Source organism: Cuculus canorus, chromosome Z (genome assembly GCF_017976375.1).
Source record: "Cuculus canorus isolate bCucCan1 chromosome Z, bCucCan1.pri, whole genome shotgun sequence".
Lineage (NCBI taxonomy): Eukaryota > Metazoa > Chordata > Aves > Cuculiformes > Cuculidae > Cuculus > Cuculus canorus.
In genome coordinates this window covers 16,164,691-16,185,250 of record NC_071441.1, presented here as the reverse complement: position 1 = coordinate 16,185,250, position 20,560 = coordinate 16,164,691, and the positions used below count along the sequence as shown (strand labels likewise).

Here is a 20,560-nt window from a genome sequence, read left to right as displayed (position 1 = left end):
ATGTAATCAAGTGAGCTGAGAGGCGATAAATAGTATCTCCTCTACTGGGAGTTCAGGGGTCATAAATGTCTTGTTATACTGTAAAAGTGCTGCGTAAATCTGTTTTATTGTTACTTTGTACTGGTTAGTTAGTATTTGGACTGCAGGGTCTGCGAAACATAAATATTTTTTTTTTATCAGTAAAATCAGGTCTCTATGTTAGTGGGCTGTGTCTTTCCCTAATATATGTTTCTTGCCCTTCTGTGGCTTCTGCCTTGTTGAGAGCTTTAACACAATCTAAGGCATTTTATAAGAACCGAGGCTGCTAAGGGAGTGCAATGATTTAGCACACTGCTTGTCTGCCTGCATCTTCCTCTGCCTCCAGGCTACTTAGAGTAAGGCAGAGCTGGATACGTTTTGCCTCTATGGTTTTCTTTCCTTGCCACAGCAGACTGAGGCAGGACAAATGCTGGTGTGGGAGAAGTGAAGCCATTGTTTTTACTGAAATTAGTAACCAATTCTGCCCTCTGGATGAGTTGCTCTGGAGAGAGAGAGTAAAGGCAGAGATGCAAGATGTGCTTTTAAGCTCCCTGTATAGGAGAGTGTTCGTACTGAAGAAGGAGAATAAATATGTCTTTTCTTAAAACAGCCAAAATCCAAACTATCTTCAATCTTCAAAATTATCCAAACAAGCTGAGTTACCAGCCCGGTACCTCAGTAACACCACTAATTAGGGTCATTGGCACCACTACCTGAGGAGTCACAGAATCTTTTAGTTACAACATCAAGTATTTTTACAGATCATGTATTCTTGATCATTACTTCTGAGACAGCATCCATGAAGGAAATGGATGTTCCTCTCCCTTTTATTATTTATTTAGCTTTACTACTTCATGATCCTGCTTTGGGCTGACCTCTTCCTTCGAGAAATGACATTTCCAGATTGTCAAAACAGGCCCACTTTCCAATACCCGGAGCTCACATGAAATTCTTATTTTCTAAAATGTAAATAAAGCTCACAGGCATGCTGTTGCCACACTCAAAATGTGAGAACCACATATGTATAGCATGACAGGAGATTTAAGAAACTGGAGAGCACAAACCAGTCAGCCGAAACTATTAGTTTTAGCTTATGCTTAGGATAAAGAGAAGTACTGATCTTGAAAATGTGTTGTTTATGGATTCTGAGTTATAGGTGTTATATTGGGAAGGCTCTGGAGTGGTCTGGCATCTTTATGCTTATGTTATTAAAATCTACAGGAATGCAGCACTCACTATTACTGTAAGACAAAGTCTGGTTGAAAATTTGGCTTTTATTTAAATAGTTTGTAACATCTGCAATTTTGGAAGATTGCCTGGAGCAGACAGGGTTTTAAATGAGAGGAAAATTCTGCTTTACAGCATGGGGATGGTCTTTTTTTTTTACCATTATTTATGTATGTGGTGAAATGGAAGATGCTATTGCCCTGACCTTCACAATTTATAGTATGAATAAGCATAACAGACAAACATTAGGGAGAAGAATACTTTCTAGAAGGAGAAGTAAGGCAATGTGGAGGCTGACTCAAAATTGAGGGGGGAAAAAGTAAGGAACTGAATGTATTGTCAAATTAAAGGATGTGATTAAAGAGCAAAACAATCTGAGAGGAGCAGCTGTATAGACATGATCTCCCTGATTTCAAGGTGCTTAATGTTTCACATCTATCTCCATTTAAAAACACGTGATTTTTAGCAATCTAGAAGGATTGGCAAAGACTTAAAAACCTCTAGTATTGAAGACCTCTAGTACTGTCAGATACCTAAATATGCTAAATAAATTTAATTTACTCATTGAAGTGGTGTTTTCTTCTAATATACTTTGGGAGTGCTTTCTCTGAAGCTTTTATTTCTTATTTTTTAATCAGTTTATTGACAACATTACTTCGCGAGAGGAAGTGGATCAAGCGGAATATTACCTTTACAAGTAAGCATCTTTTCCCCCAACAGGAATTTCAAAACATACAAATAAATATCGTAAGTCCTGCCATTTTAAGACTGACTCTTTCAGCTTACTGGCTTTGATTTATCTTTTGCAAAATATGTGCATCTACTTGTCTTACAACTTACAGCTAAGGGCTTCTTGGTAACTTTTTTGTTACGGATACCATCCTTCTGGACTTCTGGCATTGACTTCTGTCAAACATGGTAGTCTGAGCCACTGAACAGCTAGTAGAACCTCACAACTATGATCAATTCAGCAAGGTTGAATGAAATACTGGTTTAGGTTTTATGCCCTTAGTACTTTATGTTCACTAGTTAAGCTGTGTAGTTCACCGTATGTGTGCGTTGTTTGGGTTTTCTGCTACTATTTTTGTGCTGAATGAAGTGTATTTGGTGTTTTTCCTATTGGTGTCAGATTGAATGCTTGCTTGCTTCAGGTCAGTACATCTCAATCTCTACTTTAAGAGGGTAGTAACTCTGCTGATCACTGAAATAAATCAGTTCTTTAGCAGATGGTTGCACATCAATTTTGAGAGCTAGGTTTCATGATGAAGAATGTATCCTGTCAAAGTGAATGAGAGAGCATCTTTACAATTAACATCAGGTTGTTATTTCTAAGTAATGACATTGCTGTTTTAGTGAAGAAGTTCACTGGATGGCTTTGTGAGTGCATGACTGCATTAAACTTCAGATCTGTGTGATTCTCTGGAACTACTGGGGCAGTATGTGAACCTCAGAGAAACTTATCAGTATCCTTTAATGAAAGAGTAAAAGAAGAAACAATAATCTCTTACAGAGAGGAGGTAAATGGAGCTTTCATTCCTTCTAATCAGACTTCAGTAGTCCTGTCAGAGTCTCTGGTCAGGAGTAGTTTTCCGTCCTGCAACAAGTGAGATGAAAACAGGAGAGAATAAAGCCAGTTAAGGCAAACCCTCATTTTTGGCTTACGGATGTGCTGTTAGTACCTTTTGCTAGCATGTGCCACACAGACTTAAGTTCTCTCTGATGGAGTTTGGGGTAAGTGATGCCAAGGCACATTTAAATGCCCTGACACTAAGTAAAAAGTGTGGTAGTTTGATTCATTGAGTCATAGAATGTCCTGAGTTGGAAGGGACCCACAAGGATCATCGAGTCCAACTCCTGTCCCTGCGTAGGACAACCCCAATATTCACACCATGTGTCTGAGGGCATTCAGAATTGCTTCTTGAATATTGTTAGGCTCAGCGCCAGGACTGCTTCCCTGGGTAGCCTGTTCCAGTGCTCCACCTTGCTCTGGATGAAGAACCTTTTCCTAATTTTGAACTTAAAGCTCTCTAGCACATCTTTCTGATGTTCCCTCTGGTCCTATCATTGGTCAACAGAGAGAAGAGATCTGTGCCTGCTCCTCCTCCTTCCCCTGTGAAGAAGCAGTAAACTGCTATGAGGTCTCCCCTCAGTCTCTTCCAGGCTGAGCAGACAGAGTAAATTCAGCTGTTTCTCATACGGCTTCCCCTCTAAACCCTTCACCAACTTTGTGGCCCTCCTCTGGACACTTTCCAGTAGCTTTAGATTCTTTTTATACTCTGACACCCCAAACTGCACAGAATACTGAAAGTGGGGCTGCACCAGTGCAGAATAGAGTGGGGCAGTCACCTCCCTTGACTGGCTAGCAATGCTGTGCCTTGATGCACCCCAGGACATGGTTGTCCCCCTTGGCTGCCAAGGCGCACTGTTGGCTCATGTTCTACTTGTCAAAGAGAACCCCCCAGCTCCCTTTTCATAGGGCTGCTCTCCAGCCTCTCAGTACCCACTGTGTATGTATATCCAGGATTGCTGTATCCCACACGCAAAATCCAGAAGTTTGCTGATTCTCAAAATGGTATAGGCAAAATCCAGATAGTCAGAGTGAGATATTCATAGATAATGAATTGCAGATTCTTTATTCTTGAAAACAAGAAGTTTAGAGAGAGTGACAAAAAAATAGAAGCATAGAAAACATTCCATAATTAGAAGGAGAGAATAAAATGGGAGTCCCTAACATGTAGATGTTTTCCCCAGTCATCATCTGTGCCTGGTTATACATCAGTTTAAAACACAGGGATTTTATCCTTAAAAGCACACTCTAAAGGAGAGATTTGCAGTTATTTACTGTTTCTATAAGAAATAATTCTTCTGTGACTGACGGGATTATAGTTATCTGCACATCAAATATGATAATCAGATATGATACAGATTTTAGTAGTCAGTGTGGAGAGAACAGAGAAGTACTGGTGTGTGACATGGCTTGTCAGATGTGCCTTGGTTGGGATTTTTCTTGTATGTGTCCCTGTAATAATGCTTTGGTTTAGTGTTGCAAAATGCTTGCTGTTTTGGTGATGTTAACATCAGTTTTCCAGGAGACTTCATTCCAGCATGATCTGTGAAACTATTCTCAAAATACTTTGATATGGAGGCAGTGAAACAGTGTAGAAACGTCTGTAATTCATGTGAAAATGTAAAAATCCCAATTATAACATCAGCTTCCCTTTCAAAAGAAAATAAGTGTGCTAGGTTCAGGAAATAGGAGATACAGTTTGTATCTGCAGGGCCCCTTTTATTGTTCTTTACATTTTGCAGTTAGGCTAGAGTTCAAATGAAGGACATGCCTATAAAGATAACTCTTTGCAGCTGGAAGGATGTTTGACGCAGAAAACTGCAAAAGTGGCCAGATCACGAGACATTAAGGACATGGTAGAGAATTTAGAGTTAGGAAACAGAGAAGCTTTGACAAGAAGTCTTTTTTCTGGCTTAATGAGAAATGGTTCGAAGGTCAATTTTTGCACTTTAGGTAAAAGGGAGTATGGTTCTAAAAAAGACAAAGGCAGTATTGGTGAAAAGCTTTTTTTATATCTTCTAAGGTGTACAGATCCTTTGTGAGCAAGTGGCATGTACACGCCCTGGTAGGTTTGCTGAATTTTCGTTTGCCTAAATGTAAATATGCAAAATGCTCCCAGAGTTCTGTGTTTTTCCCTTTAACTATTGTGGAGTATAAGGGGGAGATCTGTATATCTTTACCAATGTTGGGTATCTGACAATCCGAGGTCAAGGGTAGTCAGTTCCAAGGCCCCTACAAGGCTGGAAGATGTTCCTGGTATAAAAGGGCAAACTGTGCCTGTGGGAAGAATCATAGGGGAGGAAATGGCATTTGCATGCTCTCTGTGTGGGATTTTCTTGAAGATGGGAGTGCCAGAACTTGTAAGCTTTGTAGACTGGAGACTGTTCTTGTAATGTGTCAGAGAGAACATAGTTTTAAATAGTAGTATTCTGAGGCATTACCATAATGCATTTAGGGTCCCAAAATACAATATATGTATTATATTTAGACTTGTTTCAGCTTTCCATCCTTTTAAAGCAGTGGATTTCCAGCCATACTGTCTGTACAGAGTATGTTGAGCTCTCAAGAGTAGCTGTGTGGAAACTGCTACGCTACATTGTGGAACATGTCATTAAGATGGTAAAGGCCATTTTGAGGCATGATGTCATCTGCTTTCAGTGCTCCTCTTTTTGTTCTCTTCTGAATATCTCTCCCTCCTCCCTTAACCGTCAAACTTTGAAAAATCCTTTCATCTCCTAGGATTCCAGCAGAAATTCTAATCTGAATGCAGAGCACTTTGAGCCAGATCAAAGACCTGCAGTTCGCTTTACTTTGTCCTGTCTCACTGAGATGTCACTATTTCTCATGTCAGGGTGTTTTTCGTATGATAGAAACATTAGCATAACGGAGACAGTTTTTGTGGTGAGGTAACTGCTCATTCTGTATGTGGGTTTTAGGCCAACAAAGGTTTTCAATGCCCTTGAAAGCTATTGTGGAAGTTTTATGTTGAGATTCCTCAAGAGGATTTTTAATTGTGTTAAACCCATGACCCACCATGTGGAAAAAAGTATGCACGGTATGTGTAAAAAATTAACGTGTGTGTTTGCGTGTGCTCTCCAAATGCTTGCACAATCTACCTAGATTTTTCCATTGCCTTTCCTCGAATGATAATTGATTTCTTGGAATTAGATTTATTTCTGCAGATTTCAAGACTTATTAGCTAGAGTCGGCACTTGATTGTAATGACAAAATACAATCAATAGCAAACTGCTAGAAGTTATTCTTAGAGGTGCTTTATATCTTTCATGTTAGCAAGTTACAGTTCTGAGGCCTAATTTCAGCCATTAAATAATTTGGGACTGTTGTGGTCTCTATATATGTAAAATTGTGCTTATTCCTTACAATGCCAGTCTATGAGTAGTTAGTCAGAACCACATGCAAAGTAAGGTTCGACTGTGCTGTGTGTATCTGCATGCCTGTTCTGTGGGTGCCGAAGTTGCAGGTTTTGCTATTTTTGTGCCAGTCAAGCAGTTTAGCATCAGAAAGCATTCAGTTACACTAAGGTATTGTTTGTAATAAGTTATCACAGTGGACTAAAAATACTATTTCTGAATTATACTTTGCATGGCATTCATTCCCACTACCTCATATTTTGTTTCTGTATATAGATCTACACAATATGATGAATACCATTAATGTCTTCCAGCACAAACAGGAAAAGAAGAGGTATAGACACAGTCCTGCAACTAACTTGATTCTTCCTTAGAGGTGTTTTAATTGTCGTGATTTCATCAGTTAACCGTGGGTTGGCTTTAGCTCTTTTTAGAGAAATATGTGGGGATAAAAAAAGATATAAAAAAATAAATCAGTCAGAAATATCTGCCTGTTATACAGTTATGCAGCAGTTGCATTTTCAAATTACATTGGTGGAAGCATCTGAGAGAAGAATACACTTCATTGCCAGAATGGTGTGTTTTTACCAGCCTGAACACCTGCCTCAGCTGTGCAATCCAAAATGACTTCATTTGCAAAAGATCAGGGCTGCACTTTGGCAGGTTGGGAGACACAAGGAAGGGAAGCACCAGAGAGATTTACTTCATTAGAATGATCCAGTAAACTGCACATGAGTTACAGCGATACCTGTGTTTAATGCTATATTGCTTTATCGTGGCTGTTGTGTGGTGGGGCTTCATGGGAAGAACTGTTGTTCACTATCCAAGCCAGCGCAGCAACATGTAATCGTCCAAGTCTTGGAGACTCCACCAGTCTAGGTCCGACATTCACTCATTTCTGCTCAGAGGGGCACATGTTGTTATGCTCCCTCTTACCTTTAAGGGTTTCTTTGTTGTTATTGTCTATGCATGGTTTGTCAGAGTTGAGCTGTAGGAATCTTTGGAGAAAATAACTATCCAACTACATTTCAGAACCCAGAGCCAAATTTCGGCAAGCCTAATCCTGTAACCACGTCTTGTTCAAGTAGGTGTGTAACTGTGCTTTTAAGTGGGGGAGAACCATCAAGAAAGATAAAACACTGGAAAGCATTCAGGAAGATTTCTTCCTGACACGTAGTTCATCTGTCCCTTGGTTTACACTTTCCTTTAAGCTTGGCAGAAACTGGAGAAGAATTTTCTAGGCACTGCATATGAAAGCAGAAAAAGTTGGAAGACTTTCCTTCAAGTCTGATATTTTCTTCATTTTGCCAGGACAAAAGGGATAAGCATTTGGATTTTAAAAACCTTTCTGTTTAAAAGAAGGGGAAAATAAACATTCTTCTACAAACAGAATGCATATATCAGCTGTAGGTGGTGACCCACCAGTATTAATGGAGTAGATGAAAAGATAAAGTCAGTCAGATTCAGAAATGAAAGAATTGACTCAGTCCTCACCCCATGTAAATATGTTATTTAGTATTTGGGGAAAGACTTTCATTACTATTATTGCAAGAAAAGAATATTAGTAGAATTTTCATATCTTTTAACCAGCATCTTTTCTTGCTAATAGCTCAAAGCATTCTGTCTAGCAGATTGTATTGGAAATTGACTGTAAGTACATTGTGAGCAGTAAGTATTTAGGACCAGATCTTGAATGTTGTACTCATTGTATTTTGAAGGAGAAAAGGCAATTTTGTCTCAGTATTTGACTCATAATCACCTTAAAGGCCAATTTTGCTATATCCAGTGGCATTGTAAAGGTTGTTTTGCAGACTGCTGCACCAGAAAAGACCCTGTCTGGAAGGCAAATCTTGCATTTTATTTTAGAAATACTGAAAGTCTAGCCAGAGGTTAAATTGCGGCTGAAAATGTAAAGAGTGAGCTGTTCATATGAATACAAATGACCAAGGCAGACTAAAGCCTTTTATAAGCTTCAGAATTTAAAACACAAGCACATGCAGGGAATTATTCCTTTGCTAGCTTTGATGACTAATAATTGTAAAGATATACTTGAGAATTAACCTTATCTGTCTTCCCCTGAAAGGAACTTCAGCTTCCATTACTGCCCCTGAGCAGTAATGGTAGCCAGAGCCAGGCAGCAGCTCCAAACCCATGTAAACAGAGGAAAAAACATATGAAGTTATTGTTTCTTTTGAGTTTCCTCTCTTAGAACATTCCTAAGTTGAAACAGCAATTGTACAGCAATCTTTTCTCTTCAAGTAACGTTGAAGATCACAATTACTAAGATAAAATCCTGAATTTTTATTAAGCTTGCAACCATACCAAGAGCTGCCATGATTCCTTGCTAGGAACTGCTAACTTTGTGGTTATTGTGTCCATCATCCTAAATAATTCGGTTATTGTATAAGTTTATTCCTAATTTAGAAGATAAGTTATGGTGTTGATTTATTGCTGTTAGTGATGGTTATCTGTGGGCTGAATCAGGGTGTCCATGGCTTAAATGTGGATGCTTAGCTCATCACTGTGGATGAGCTTCTGATAAGAAGAGGACAAGTATTTTATTGAAAATGGATTTTTACAAACAGGATGAGTATTTAGAGTTTGGATGTGATCTTGACTTCAGTCAGTTTTATTGTGGAAAAACTTAAGTTAGGATCTGGAGAGGAAAGATATGGAGAAAGTAGTGTTGGCTCTGTACTATCCTGATGTTGGATATGGGAGTTGCATAGCCTGCTGCAGCTGTTACATTGAAAATACATGTTGAAATGAAAGTACATATTGTGAAGTTGATCCGCTTACCTGGGTTTACTCAGGATTTTCTTCTTTAATTGTTTTCTCTTATTTGTAACTTAAAGTGATGCTTCTAAGAAAATGGGACCGGAGATCTATTAAGAATGTGAAATGTTTTGAAACATTACAGATCATGTAATACTATAGATTAGCATGGAAAGTGGTTTGTGTCTGTCTTCCTACTGGGTTGGTTTGAAGAAAAGCTCCTCCAAGGGCTTAATATAAGTGCTGTACAGGCAGTTTCATGATACTGTCAGTTTTCTACCATTGAAACGGTATCAGCTCTGGCAGAACATGCATTGCATGTAAGCAGAACTGAAACCAAAGCATCTCTCTGACATTCTACTGCATGAGAATTCCCATTCTGCATCACCTTCATTAAGAAGTTTGTCAGTATGGTTAAATGACCAGCAAGCCATGTGCTGGTTTTATAGTGTAAACTGATAGAGAGAAAGGCGAGGCTGCTTGAATATTTTTTCCACTTTCTTCAACCAACATACAGAATACAGGGCTCATGCATTTTCAGTAAGAATTTCCGTTCCTTTTATATACAAGGAAAAATCCATATGATCTTAATTTTAGACAAGTCATTGTTATATATAAGCTTGCTATGTTCCACAGGGCATGTAAGATGAACAGTTTGATGAAGCGTGTAAAAAAGACCTACAGCATCCTACTGGACTTACTAGTAGTCAAGAGAAGTGTTCTGTGCTTTGTTGGTAACAGTTCTACTCAGTAATATGATCCAGTAAAGTATCTGTTGTGATGTGCTGTAAGAATATCTGTGGTTTTGGCATGTGGCTGTGTGCTTACGTTTCTTGATTCCAGTGGTTCATTTTTCCTCAATACCTCCATGTTCTTTAGAAATGTCTGAAAACATTAGAGTGCAGAACAAAAATGAAAATAAGCAGGTACATTAATTCAACTGGTATAGTTGCTTATTTCTGCATATACATTCATGCCTGTGAAAAAGTGTTGTCCGTAAGAGGAGAAGCAGTTTGTATTGCACACAGATGCACAAGAAATGCTTTGCTATAGTTGAATATAGGTCTTGATAAGCAAAGGTCGAGATTTAGCATTTTCCTGGTTTCTGAGGTTATTACTGTCTCTCTTTGTTTTCCAGAAATGGGAAAAACAGTTCCAAATTTCTGATTGTAATATGCCCAGTAGCAAAGTGAAAAAACCTTTATTCAGATTGCCTACTTCTTGGTTTTGATATTTTTTTGGTGGTTTTAATGCTGCTTGAATAGTGAGCTATTTTTAAAGCTGCATGCTCCAGATAGCGTATCTATGCTGTCTACTGGAATGAGGCCAGTTGCATTTTTAGTACTTCTCTGTACCAAGCACTCCAGTCACTCTGCTCAGCTCAGCTACCTGAGTAGAGGAGTGTGTGCATGTGTGTAGGACGGGAAGGAGCTGCAGAAGTGTTGATAGAAGCCCAAGCCTCTCTTATTGATTGATGATATCCTCTTACCTATTGCCTAAAATCCTGATGTATCTCCTGTCCCTGAAGAAGAATGTCCCCCGGCTTTTCAGCTGCATCCCTGTAACCCCTTTGCTACATCAGTTTGAAAGCCCAAGGAGCTCGGTTAAATGCGGAGTTGGTCATTTTAGCAATAACACTGTGGCAGCTCTCAGCAGTTGGTTTTCATCTTCAGCACCCTGACAGATTTTCTGTGATACTGGGCTGAAAGGTGCTGGAGCTGTCCTTGCATCCCAGCTCTAGCCTGATTAATGATCCGTGCACAAGTGGTGTGCCAGGTCCTCAGCCCACTGAGGAAGGTCCCTGGTAGCGGGGAACTGTGTGTTGTCTCTTTGGACCAGGTGAGGATTTGATCCAGCATCTAGTCCAGGGAGCATTTAGAAGGCCAACAAAGAATGCTTTCTTGGTTTTTTTTTTGTTAAAATTGGAAAGTGTTACACAAGAGAGCAGCTGGTAGAAACTCCTGTTTTCTCAGCTGTAAGTGTAGATGCAATGAACATTGCTTTTCCCTCTTCCTGAAAACTGAACAAGGATTTGACTTCCTACCCCCCACCCCCCTCCTGGACATTTCACTATAGAACTTGTCAAGCTGAAACGCATGGATTTTGTCAACTGGCTTTGTAAGCAGATTTGCTCCTTTATGAGTAACATCTTTTTTCCAAAAATCAGTGTGTATATAAAGCTGACTTTAATCTCTAAAGTCAACTCTATGATCATCCTCTTCAATTTGTCATTTATTTCTGATCTCTCCTCTTTCACCATCATTTTCATTTTAACAAAAGGGGGAAAAATACTTCTTTCTTCAGTCTGATCAGCCACTTTCTGCTTAGTTCCATTAGGGAGTGAGCAGAGCAGGGGTTAATCCAGCCACAAGTGAAATAGACAGCTGGGGGTAAAATAGACACCCAGCCCTTGCCTATACTGTGGTGTCAAAGCTCTGGCAAACCAGAATGGCCTCTGGTGCTTGTAACTGGGAGTGGACAAGGTATAGCAGCTACTGTGAGAGCATGACAGAGGAGCATTCGCAGCCCAGGCAGTATAGTCTGCTTTCCCTGCAAAGGAGTTTCTTTTTTTGTCTTCCATTGAAGTTACCATCTTGCAGTGGTCTCCCCTTTTAACAGTTTCTCTTGTCCGGGTTAAATCATAAAGCAGCAAGTTCATCTTATTTGAGACACTATTGTGTTGTTTTGAAAGTCATGATTCTTTAGGGGATTAAAATTAAAAAAAGCCAAACAGAAACACATCAGGTAGGTAATTGTGTGTAGTTGTAGTGTTTTTTCCCTTCCTGTCTGCTGTGCTCTGCTTTACAGGTGGTAACATGACATGTGTAAGTCCCCTTCACTGCAAGTACTGCAGAGAAGTGGATGTTTGCAAATGTCAGTTCAGAGCCTGAATACAAGATCCAAGTAGGCTGTTGCCACAAGGCAGGGTGTCCTGGCCTTGCATCATGCACTGACGCTGATCAGCAGAAGCAAAGCCAACAGTGGGTTATAACAGACTGTATTGGATGTATTTCTGTCTTGAAAGGAAAGGAACTACAACGTATCTCTAGGCTTTTTTAAATATTCTGCCTGTTTTGAGTAGCACAGTCTCATTTTACTGCACAGCTTGTACCTACCTACACAAAGGAACATTTGTTCTACAGTGCATGCTGTACTTACAGTGAAGTACCCATACTGTCTCTCTCTTTAAATAACAGATCTGATGGTGGAGTATTTTTCTGAAAAGAATAAGAGTAAAACAATCATAAAGCTGATGAAAACCCACAAATTTCAAACTCCCTGACAAAACGCTTGAGTTGTTTTTGCCATATTAATCCTTTATCTGCTTACTCATCCGTGTGCTTGATATTGTATGCAATGCAATAAAGGACATTTCTGTCCCACTGGTCTTAGAGGAAGTTAGATACACCAGGAGACATGTTAACTAGAAATCAGCTTCTGAAGTACTGTGATTGGGTAACTTGTTGTGGCTAGAGAATAGTTAAAAATGTCTCATGAAGGACTCAGGGACTTTTGTTTTTCATTGCTAAAAGCATTTTTCTCTGGAAAATACTTGGTTGGAACAACATAAAAATGTCAATAAGCAGTTCCTCATTGAGAAATGACATGATATGTTGGTGGATTCATGCTGGACTGCTTGGTAGCCAAGACCTGGCTATGCACCTATAGTTTATTTTTTGGAAATACTTGCCTTTTTGACAGGAACTGTGGATGAAACTAGAGGTGAACAGATATTTTGTCCTCTCAGTTACAGGTGATTTTACTTAATATGAAAGAAATCCTTTATTTTTACCGGTAACTCTGCCTCCCCTTTGGGTCTGGGGTGCGGAGTGACAGCAACACACAAGGATAGCAGACTCTAGCGATGAAGAATGAAAAGGGCACAGGTAGTAGGTCAAAATTAGGTTAACTTGAACTGCAGGGCTGTGGCAGCGAATCTGAAGATGTGAAACCTGGACTGTGCAAATCCAGTTGTTGAAGTGTTTGGCGGCAAATGTAAAGTTTGGCTTTTCCCTTGCTTAAGTTGGCTACTAAGGTCTATTCAGTATTTGTATTCCTGCAGCACTGTCTTGCCAGCACCTTCTTTTTGCTTTGGTTGCATGTGATGCGATTCTGAAAAAATTTGCAGTTTGGCTCGTACTGTTCTGTCTTGCAGTCTTTGATACTCAAACCAGAGGAGTACATCACTTGCAATCTGTGCAAGTTCAACTGTGATCAAACTAAAAAGTGTCAAGTGTTTTGTCAGTGTAACACTACAGTAGTTTGATGCTAGTGTGTGATGTATTTCTGGGAGATATTTTCTGAAGCAGTTGAGTAGAATAAATGGAAAATGTAACTCCAGGTCTTAGTGAATTAGGCCTCTTACACAATATCATGTTAATTTTGTCTCAGCTTAAATTTAGGCTGTATATGAGGCACTGTTAAACAATTGCTGTTTGCAAATACTGTAGCAGCAATGTCTAGCTACAGACTGGCCTATCCTCCCGTCTTAAAATAAGAAATTATATTGACTTTTGTTGACAGTGGTTTTTATGTGTACCCATAAAATGTAACTTTTTGATATAATGTGAAAAGGGTCTACCCTCACAGTTTAAGCTTAGCACTAGAAGGCAGAAACTCCTGAACTGGTCCTAGCTCTGATTCAATTCTCTCTGACACTGAATGTACTGTTACAAAACTTTCAGTCGCTGTCTTGTCAGCTGGAAAAGTCTTTGGTGCTATGTCTGGCTCTGTCTAGCTTGGTTAGTGGTAACTGGAACACAGGCTTCGCTCTGGCATACCTGCAAATGAAAGCAGTAGTTGAACTGAAAGACACAAGTGCGGAAAGACGGAAGATTTTTATGTTGGCATTTTTAATGGCTAAGTAATGGAGGTTTCTAAATATTTATTTATTTTCTTTTTATTCTTATTTATATTTAAAATGGAAACATCTAGCAAGCGGTAAAGCTATTTAAAAATTTTAAAATCACTTAATCTGTAAGATAAACCTAGTTGAAGAAAGCCCGTGACAAGTTTTTTTAACTTACTGCCAATATGCAACTGTTGGGAACTAGATTTCTGGTAGAAACTTAATTTATGGCAGTTATTATAAGGGGATCTCCTTCACTCTACAAAATAGAGCAGGTATAAAAGTGATTTCAGCAATTACAAAAAGGCTTTCATGAACATTTCTTTTTTATTTTGAAAAATCAGTCTAGTTGATAACTTATGTATTAGCTTTCAGATGGTTGGAGAACTAATTGAAATAATGATGGACATAGCTAGGCTAGTACTCTGTAGGGTTTCGTATGCCAGGATACTGGGAAAAGATATAATTAATGCAAGAGTCGATTTTAAATTAGACTGCATTGTGGTTGCACGGGGACAAGGGAAGGCACTAGAGAGATCTTATCAGAATCACTATAGCAACAGCTCACCCCATCAATTCTCCATGTTTTCCTCAGCCTATGATACTCTCTATTCAGTCATGAGATTATTAATGGCATTTATATTCAAAACCAGTCATTCCAACTGTAAAAGCCCAGAAGTTTTTTTAAGAGAAGAGAAATTCTAGGAGTTATGTCCTTTACAGACAATAGTTTAGGGAAAAGTTGGGCTTTTTATTATTGTTGTTGTTGTTACTGTTATTATGACAAGACATTTCCTTTTTAACTGTTGCTCTTTGAGTGAGTTATGTCTTTATGGTGAATGTAGTATGGATGCTACATTTCATGCGTGTGAGAAGAAAATCTGATTTTTCTTGACTGTCTTTTCAAGAAGGAGGGGTGGAGGGTGATGGTAGTAAGACACTGCTGTCCTGGGGGCAGGAGAAAAATAGGAATATTATATTGAAGTGTCTGTTTATTTGGTTTCTTTCATTGGAGATATATTTCTAAGCAACAAGAAGCGAAGCAAATCTTCTGTGCTGTCCACCTTATCATTCTGTCTTGACTGTAAAGGAGTGAAGCCAGAAAGGGAGGTTGCTTGTTTCATAGTTCACATTTGAAATAAAACTTCTGAATACTGATAAAATCACCTGATTTTATTTTCTGAATGAACTAAACTAGGCACCACGACCTTTTCTCAGCAACAGTATTTATACCACCCGAGTGTCCTTTTCTCTACAGGTCACACTGGAGATCCCTAAATGGCCAGTTTTAGCTTTGGTGAGCTAGCTAGCAACCTTCCCTTTAACCTAGCTTGTTTACTTCTTATGCTTGGAATAGGGAATCATGTTGATACTAGGATTTTAAATGTTAATTCATTTAGTTTCTAGCTAGACAAGGCCTGTGACTCATGTATGTCAGGTTGAGGCATACAGAGCACCTTCAGCCAAGCTGATACAGAAAAAACATGATTTATATTCTTCTGGGAAGTGAACTTTCATTGGTATCCTGCTGGGGAATGCACAATTCTGGTGTATTTTGAATTTATATGGCTAGAGAAGCTTCTCAGCAAACAGGTTTATAGCTGGAAGACTTTTCCTAGAGACAAAGAATGTCCTGAGAAGTAGTATGTTGTCTGAGCCTGGGCTTTGCTCTTTCAGTCTGGTTATGAACTAATTAGCATAAAGGTTCAAGGCATTCAAGCCAAGCCTATGGGATACTTAAGCTGATCAAGTTGTTTGAAGTATTCCTTCTCTCTGTGCTTTGCAAATGATTCTAGAGGGGTTCAAGACTGCCTGGTGTAACCTGATCATTTATGCCTGTTGTGAGGCCGCATTCATCAGTGGTGTTAGAGCTCCGTGCAACTCCTGAACAAAAGACTGTGCAAGAAATAAGCATTCATGTGGAGGTGGAGCAAGCCTAGTTTAGAAAAATCATTTTTATAGTTGAAGCAGTCAAAAGCTGAATTAGTTTAAAATTAAAGATCAGAGGAAGTTATTAAAAATTGTAACAGAAGAAGGGCTGAATGTGGGCTTTCTTCAGGGAGTCTGTAAACTGCCTCACTTCTTGTGAAAGAGTGCAATTTTGCCTCAGTGTTACTCTGTTGTAATTGACTGTTCTAATTTTTCTGCCCTGTCCTGTTACTGCTTTTAGTAATTGATTCTTATTCTACATATGCTAGTTAAGTTTGTTACTTCAGCATAAAAGGAAAATGTTTTCTTTTTTCGCTTGGGTGTAGGCAGTTGATGCATGAGGTAGTTCCTATAGGAGTGATATGTTTATACATAAAATTTTTAAAAAGGATGCATACAAAGAAGGGTGTGGGCTAAGGTACAGCAAAGAAGAGATGCAAAATTAAAGTTTTATTCATGCTTAAAATGAAATTTCAGTCAACAGAGATTTTTTTTTTTTTCAGGGTTGTTGCCTTTGATGCTGACACATGAGCAATGCCTCTGGGTCCATTTAAAATGCAGAGGATTTTTCCCAAGGCCTGTGGCTTGAAATGACAAACAAAGGGAGACTTTTGGGTGACGTTTCCTTAGTCCTCCAGTTTCTAAGCTAAGACTGCCTGGAATCTATTTGATCATTATGCACTGTAGCTTAAAGAATGTGCCTGAGAAGAAAAAAAACATGGCATTGTCAAGGAGCTTCACAGCCCTGTATGGCTTGTGTAAAATGTGGAGTGGCTTTGGATTCATTCCATTGAGACACTTTCCTGGCTCACAGAGACATTTCTTTCGATATTTACTAATTTTATGTCTCCTTACATTTTGCTTCAGGACTTTTTAGAATTTTAAGTGAGTGAGAAGAAATCTGGCCCTCTCCCCTCCTGATTACAGCAAATGAACATGCAAACCAATGTTTTTCTGTAATTCCAAAAGAAGTAAGAGAGGTACGAAGTATGTGTAAGAAATTTGTTACAGTAGGTAATACTAGGTAGGTTCCTTCCTTTCCTGGACTACATCCTGCAAATATGCCAGCAACATATGAAACCGGAGGAAAGCAGGATAACACATCTAAATGATTCTATGTTAGTAATAATAAAAGCATAGAGATTGCTTAGTGTCTTTCTGTTGTTAAGTTTTCCACTTCCTTGCAATATGGCAATACGAATCTCTAAAACATGAGAACTAAGAAAAATACAGTACTAGCGGTTTTATTTAAGTAGATGTTTTTATGTATGGTAATGCAAAATTAGCAAAGAAAAATGAAGATGAAATTTAGCAAGTCTTGAAGAAATCTGGGGCCTAAGAGATGATAAAGTTCTGTGCATTGGATGTGTAGGTCGTTACAAAATACTTTGTCATTAGGTCAGACAAAGTAAGAGGTTTACTCTTCCTGTTTCACAGATGGGGAAATAAGAAAAAATTATTGTAGCCTACTACTACAGGATAGCCTCTGGCAGTACCAGACATTGGATCTATCCTTCAGAAAGCCACAGAGTGCGAAATAGGAGCTTCTGATCAGCTTAGCAAAGAATTAGAACAAAACTGCCGAGCTGGCTTTCCCTCCAAACAGCAGAGCTGTTCGTAGTAGTGTATTCCTTCTACAGCACTTGCTTTTCTGTAACCCAGCGAATTTTCCTTCAACATTGTCCTTATTTGTGACTGTCCCCAAAGCAGTGAATGCTCCTGGGCCAAACATAAGGAAAAGAGTACAGCCCTGCATCTTGGTGCTTCTGTTTGCCCTCAGGATTGCTGTATCACTTCCCTTGAGAGTACTAGGTGTGTGAAAGCAGCACTAGAGCATATCACCACTTGATGGCACCAAACAAGTTTGAGAGACCATTTTAAATACAAAAAGAAAGGAAGCAAGTCAGCTTTTCTGCAGTGTGAGAGGGCCCCAGGAGAAGCAAGTGATGCTTGCTGTATTAGTAGAGCACTCTGTAAAGCACCCTCGGCATCTGATAAACTTTTCCATTGTTCAGTTAAAGAAACTGAATACGTCAGCACGGCTGTAAATAATGAGCAATAGGTCCATGTCCAGGAAGTTAGTGAACTACAAATGTATTCATAGCCCAATGTGCTCACCAGCCTCTGTGCATAGTAGAGTGTGTATTTGCTTGACTAAAAATGTTCAGGTTATCTTGTACTGAGACTACACTCACCAAATCTCTTCCAAGTTATAATAATCATCTTTTTGCAAGCAGAAAGCAATGAGTCAATGAAAAACAACTCTCTGAACTTTATCATTTGAAGAATTTTCCACAATAAGGAGGATTCTACTGTTGTACTGTGTGCTGTTAGAGTCACAATGACATTTGCGTTTCAGGAACTCCTTGTATTACAGATGGTCCTCTTCTTGTTCTTTTTGGGGATGGATGTTCACAGTCCAGTGACTAGGAGTATGGACATGTTGATTTTTAGCTATTAACATTAAAGTGTACCAACTGGGGACCCTGCTATACTATTGCACGTGCCTCTCCTTGTGTTTTCTGAGTGCATTATAAAAATCTTGTGCTTCTCAGGCTTTTATTAGTTCTCAGATTAATGAGTTTCAGCAGCAGACATCTGTAAGATAACCTCCTAGTCTTCCCACTAAACACACAGGAAGCTGGAGGCTTCCTTTATTTAATTCAGTTGAAATCCTCTGCTTTCTATAGTTTTACCTTCCTTCTGTCTTTTCATCTGTCTCTGAACATATTGCTTTGCTTACTTATGTCCTGGTTTGTGTTTCATGGAGAAAGAGTAGGAGGAAGATGTTAATGCTTGTCAAAATGACCAGCAATCTCCTCCTTTCCGAGTCCTTTTCAAGTAAAAATATCTGCCACAACATTTGGTTAGTTTGTCTAGGTTAGCTGTAAAAACAGATATACTCTGTTGGCTTCTTTTCTCAGCTAGTGAGATAGAGCAGACTTCAACCCAGCATCATATGGACCAGAAACAATTAATAATTGCAACCTGCCTGTTCCCCTTTCACTTTCAATTCTTCTTCTGCCACATCATGGTTTAATGGAAGTGTGTAGTATTGAGTGGTCATGTACATGAATATATATTGCATTGTTGTTGACTTGAAGACAGAGCAGTTTTGGCATCAGCCCCCTCTCTTAATTCCCAGGCAACTGTCCTGTAATTAATTATTAGAATTAAGTAGAAAATTCTTCAGCTGAGAAGAAAGCTGTTTGCTTTTTCTTTACGTAGTAACTACTGCAGTGGAGACATCCTAGGAGTGTAAGTATCTTAACAATTACTCTATGTTACTGTAATGTTATCTAGTAGATCCCCTGGTTGTCTGTATAGATGTATATACACACTCACACTCATACTCTCTCTCTCTCAAATCAATCCCAGTCCCGCAAAGCTCACACAAAGATTTTTTTCAAAAGAGTTTTTGTAACATGCCTCTGAATTTTGTGCAGACTGATTGCAGAAACAGAGGATCTGTTTTATCCCGTTTCTAGACTGCACCACATCCCTGTGATGCCCTTTACAATCTGAGTGCAATTTTACTTTGAAACCCAGAAGCGTTTTAACATTACAGTAGGTTGTAGCATTCCAAAGGTGCAGGAGATATGGTAGTGTTTGGTCTGTGTGATGTGCTCAGTAGAATAAATATGGCTCAGCTATGGCTCTGCAGAAAGGTTTGGGTTTGATGTTTTGGCTTTCTTTTTCTGGGTTTCTTTTTATGTTTGCTTCCTTCTGTGAAATAATCTGTAGGAAAGATTCCAAATCCTATATTAAAAAGAGAGGCCTAAGTCTTTGAGAGTGTCATGTTTTTATAGGACAAGTCTGTAGTTTTCCTCTTGTGAAAACGATATTAACCATTTAGTGAAGCAACTTTAAAAGATGCTGGCAGCTTTATTGCTGGGTGCTGGAGTTGCACTCTGGCCCATCTTAAATGGCAGCTGAAACAGTCTGTAGCAATTAGGTAATTGTTTCATCAAAATATGATTAGATCCAAATGGCTGCAATTGATGCTTCCTGTAAGCTTTAGTGGAACAGGACTTTAATGAGAGCAAATGTATGTTCTTGCTGTTCCCAATATTTGAACTCTAGAGGGAAGAAATGGAAAGCAATTAGAGCAACAAAAATGGATGTTTGTAATTTAATATTCAAAGAATGCTTTTCTTTTTCTGTTAAATTCTGATTTAATGGGGATATTTAATGTGCCACTCACAAAACTAGCCTATTTAGACTTTGTGCGGTTCTTTAGATCTGCTTTTGGCGTGGATGTCTTCTGCATTCTGAAGGCTCTTTAGGCTGCAGTACTTTTCCAGGCTTGGTCATCTGTATAGCCCTTAGCCATGGGAAGCAATACACAGAGGTTCACTGAGCGGGAAAGAGACTTGGTGGCCACGTTAATCTGATAAATGTTCTGGAAAGCATGCTCACTCAGATGGAAGAGCCAACCCTGCCTCCGAATGGTGCTGCAGCTTGGCTTGAGGCTGCAAGCATCTGCACATGAGCCCAGCTCAGTCATCAGTGTTTTCTACATGAAGTGGCAGTCACTTCTGTGCTTGGGACTGAGCCCATTTTTTATGCAGGCAATTTGAATTGAGAAAGGCTGCATGCATCTCTTCACACTGAGGTGTGAAATTCAGCCCAGGACTAAGGCAGCGGCTCCTAACACTGAACTCTTAATTGGTTTTGGAGTCTTTGCCAAAGGTAAAGCTTGGTTTGCTTTTTATCACTTTTCTTTCCAAATACAGAGGAAAATGTTTGTCTGAATAAGGATGAAACAGAAGAGGCTGCACTTAGAAGTGTTGAATTTTAGAAATTGGTTGAGCAGCGGAGTAG

General features: G+C 39.1%; 1 protein-coding gene across 1 annotated transcript in view; it reads left to right on the top strand.

The window, feature by feature from the left end:
* Positions 1-20,560, top strand: part of MRPS27 (mitochondrial ribosomal protein S27) — a 52,572-nt gene that overhangs the window by 7,927 nt on the left and 24,085 nt on the right. Inside the window, exon 4 of the mRNA XM_054054118.1 lies at positions 1,884-1,942. Coding sequence (XP_053910093.1) covers positions 1,884-1,942 — 59 coding nt within the window. The remainder of the gene's footprint in view (positions 1-1,883; positions 1,943-20,560) is intronic.